This window comes from Sinocyclocheilus grahami, unplaced genomic scaffold, assembly GCF_001515645.1.
Source record: "Sinocyclocheilus grahami isolate Dianchi unplaced genomic scaffold, SAMN03320097.WGS_v1.1 scaffold241.1, whole genome shotgun sequence".
NCBI classification, from domain to species: Eukaryota; Metazoa; Chordata; class Actinopteri; order Cypriniformes; family Cyprinidae; genus Sinocyclocheilus; species Sinocyclocheilus grahami.
The window spans coordinates 640,201-644,193 of NW_015505420.1; the positions used below are offsets into that span (position 1 = coordinate 640,201).

General features: G+C 36.8%; 1 protein-coding gene across 2 annotated transcripts in view; it reads right to left on the reverse strand.

Moving 5' to 3' along the window:
* fabp1a (fatty acid binding protein 1a, liver) overlaps nt 1-2,141 on the reverse strand; it is a 5,249-nt gene extending 3,108 nt beyond the window's left edge. The window contains exons 1-3 of one of the 2 annotated variants that reach the window (XM_016289141.1): nt 2,056-2,141; nt 1,239-1,311; nt 932-1,104 (exon numbers count right to left, since the gene is read on the reverse strand). In XM_016289141.1, the coding sequence (XP_016144627.1) occupies nt 932-1,104; nt 1,239-1,305 (240 nt within the window). In that variant the 5' untranslated portion in view covers nt 1,306-1,311; nt 2,056-2,141. Of the gene's footprint in view, nt 1-931; nt 1,105-1,238; nt 1,312-1,537; nt 1,607-2,055 lie in introns of those variants that run through there. The other variant, XM_016289142.1, reaches the window with a different exon arrangement.
* Nucleotides 2,142-3,993: the final 1,852 nt, after the last annotated feature.

Below are 3,993 nucleotides of genomic sequence, written 5' to 3' on the forward strand. Positions count from 1 at the left end.
AATTAGACAGGCCAAAATCGACCTGTTCTCAGCAGAGCTCCCGAGAGAGGAGCTGTAAAAATATATTGAGATGGTTTTTGGTACTTATATCGCAAATATATATTCTCAAGGACATCAAAACCTAAAATAAAACTCCAGAAAGGTGTAAAATATGTGACCTTTAAAATATGTTTGTTTATAATATACTATAATAGAGTAATCGGGCTAGTTTTTTTCACTTTACAGTAATGAGAAATTGGTAGGAATGTCCTTAAAAACTATTTTGAACTAGTTTTTAGTTTTTGTTAAATTTTTTTGCATTTTTGTGTGCTTTTGTATTAGTTTAAAAAAATATATGTCTGTATAGTTTTTATTTTATATTTCCGTTTTAATTTTAATTATTTTAGTACATCAAATTACACTAAATGAAAATGAGAAACTAGATGAAATAAAACGAACTGAAATCAAATAAGTTTATTTCAGTTTAAATTATTTTAAGTAATAAAATTTTATGTTTTTTATGGTTTTAGTTTTAGTTAACTACAATATATTAAAGGGGTCATATGATGCGATTTCAAGTTTTCCTTTCTCTTTGGAGTGTTACAAGCTGATTGTGCATAGATAAGATCCCTGAAGTTGCAAAGACTAAAGTCTCAAAACCAAAGAGATATTCTAATAATGATCTTTAAAAAAGCATCATATGACCCCTTTAACTACTTAGTAGCTATAATAATCCCGATATACAAAGAGAGAGAGGGAGAGATGTTTTTAATGAAAGCTAATTCATTCATTCAGCATGGAAACATTAAATATTTATAATGTTACAAAAGAACCCTGAAGAAAAAAAAATGTGGTTTCCTCAAGGCAGCACATATAAATCTTTTTTCTCTTGATTCTGTGATTTGTTTCGCTACTGTTTTTGAGAACGTGAATGATAGTGGACTGATCTTACTTTCGCTTTTTCTCCAGTGAAGGTCTCCAGTTCACACTCTTCACCCACAGTGAACGAGTAAAGGACGACTTTAGCTCCCGCCGTCACCGTCACTTTGAAGTCGTTTCCGTCCTGATGGATCTCTGAGATGCTCTTGATGTCTTTGCTCTTCTCAATCTCATCATCTGGCAACCCTGCAGCAGACAACACATGAGAAAACTCATGAAATAGCTGATGTCTTAAATAGTGTTAATATGTTACACTCACAATCACAAGCAAACGCACAGATGAGTGTGTTCTATGCCTTTTAAAATGCGTTTTCTCTTACCAATGGCCTTCATGAACGCCTCGAAGTTCTCGTGTGACTCCAGCTGATATTTCCCACTGAAAGCCATCAGCAGCTGCAGACACACGTCAGCATCGTCGTTCAATCACAGCTGATTACACACTGACATCAAACCATGTCATCTTCATCACATGTAAGGAAGCGTCAATGATTTGATGCTCAAGCCTGATTTTATTCCAGTCATCAGCAATCAAACTCCACACAAATTCAGCACTGAATTAAAAACCTCAGATTTTTTATCCGACATAAACTAAAGTTTGAGGGCAGACTTTGAATCTCACCGTTAGTGTTTCTTCAGATCCGGTCCAGAAGACTCTGCAGAAATGCCGTGTTTGGCTTTGACAGGCTGGTTTCACTGCATTTGTGCTCAATAAGGGTGTGTTACATCAGACTTTAAACCTATCAATGCACAATAAGATTATACAAAGACAGATTATGATTAAACCGCTGAGAAAAAAAAGCTTCTGTGTGGAATAAATGTCCAAAGGTTATGCTGAAATAAAGACATTTCCATCAGCTGATGATCTTCATATGACTCTCAGATAATATTCATCAACACTTCAGGAAAACTGGTGTGTGGTTCATCACTGTTTTATGTGTCGGATATTTTAATCACATACTTGCATTCACAAATCACTGCAACCGATAGGCAGATAGGAGTTTCTTCTCATGTTGGTTCAGATTTTCACCAATAAATCACAAGAGCCCAAAACCCCAAATCCAGCAGAAAGGCCTATAGCGGTCATCTGTTTGAACATCCGACATAAACTAAAGTTTGAGGGCAGACTTTGAATCTCACCGTTAGTGTTTCTTCAGATCCGGTTCAGAAGACTCTGCAGAAATGCCGTGTTTGGCTTCGACAGGCTGGTTTCACTGCATTTGTGCTCAATAAGGGTGTGTTACATCAGACTTTAAACCTATCAATGCACAATAAGATTATACAAAGACAGATTATGATTAAACCGCTGAGAAAAAAAAGCTTCTGTGTGGAATAAATGTCCAAAGGTTATGCTGAAATAAAGACATTTCCATCAGCTGATGATCTTCATATGACTCTCAGATAATATTCATCAACACTTCAGGAAAACTGGTGTGTGGTTCATCACTGTTTTATGTGTCGGATATTTTAATCACATACTTGCATTCACAAATCACTGCAACCGATAGGCAGATAGGAGTTTCTTCTCATGTTGGTTCAGATTTTCACCAATAAATCACAAGAGCCCAAAACCCCAAATCCAGCAGAAAGGCCTATAGCGGTCATCTGTTTGAACTTCATGAACTCTTCATTGTTGCAGTATTACAGACTATGCCATTTATAATCTAATAAAATTCGGTCATTACACTTTTTTGTTATTTTGTATGTTACCTTTTACAAGGTATTGTTTCAAGAATAGTTTGTGATTCCTAATTGGTTTACGGTTTAGGGCTACTTCATGCCAGGGGCCAGTTGCATAAACATAGCCACTTAAGTCTGTATCTTAATTAGTTTGACCAGCTTGCATTTAGCCAAAAGGTAATCATTCTTACTTTCTGGATCCAAATGAGATCAACCTTTTTGTAACTGACTTTAAAAAGTTATGACAAGTCTTGAAGAATAAACAAAAATCAGATGACTAACTTTTTAAGACTGCCAATCTAAACAGTTCATGCAACGGGCCCCAGTTTCCCATTGTGACAACTTACCCCATATGATGCTACAATATCAGTGTGTTAAAGGGGTCCTATTATGCTCTTTTACAAAGTATTGATTTTGTTTTGGGGGTGTACTAGAACATGCATTCTTTTTCCACATAATTTACATTATTAAAATACTGTAACAGAGACGCTGGAGTTTGGTTAGAATCCAAGAGCGGAAGTTTATTAAAGGTCAAGGCTTTAAACAGGTGTCGATAATCAGGCAGAGGGTCAAAGTCAGAGAAGCAAGCAGATCGTTCGTCATACACAATCATTACACTTTTTTGATATTTTGTATGTTACCTTTTACAAGGTATTGTTTCAAGAATAGTTTGTGATTCATAATTGGTTTACTGTTTAGGGCTACTTCATGCCAGGGGCCAGTTGCATAAACATAGCCACTTAAGTCTGTATCTTAAGAATTAGTTTGACCAGCTTGCATTTAGCAAAAATCAGATGACTAACTTTAAGACTGCCAATCTAAACAGTTCATGCAACGGGCCCCAGTTTCCCATTGTGACAACTTACCCCATATGATGCTACAATATCAGTGTGTTAAAGGGGTCCTATTATGCTCTTTTACAAAGTATTGATTTTGTTTTGGGGGTGTACTAGAACATGCATTCTTTTTCCACATAATTTACATTATTAAAATACTGTAACAGAGACGCTGGAGTTTGGTTAGAATCCAAGAGCGGAAGTTTATTAAAGGTCAAGGCTTTAAACAGGTGTCGATAATCAGGCAGAGGGTCAAAGTCAGAGAAGCAAGCAGATCGTTCGTCATACACAAGGGCAGAAGCAGAGACAATAGTGGAGAGGCAGGCAATGAGTCCAAACACAAACAGTCCTATCAGGCGTCAGAACAAAAGGGGCAGAGTACAAATACCATGAGTCAAGAAGTCAGGCAGAATCATACACAGGAAATCAATCAGGAACAGAGGGAGAATAACGCTTGGTAAGGCAGATAAACTGGCAATACTTCGCGATCAGCACATGGACTGGTCTCAGTTTATATGGGAGTCAAACAGGAAGTGAAAGCAGAGGAAGCAGAGGGAGTGGA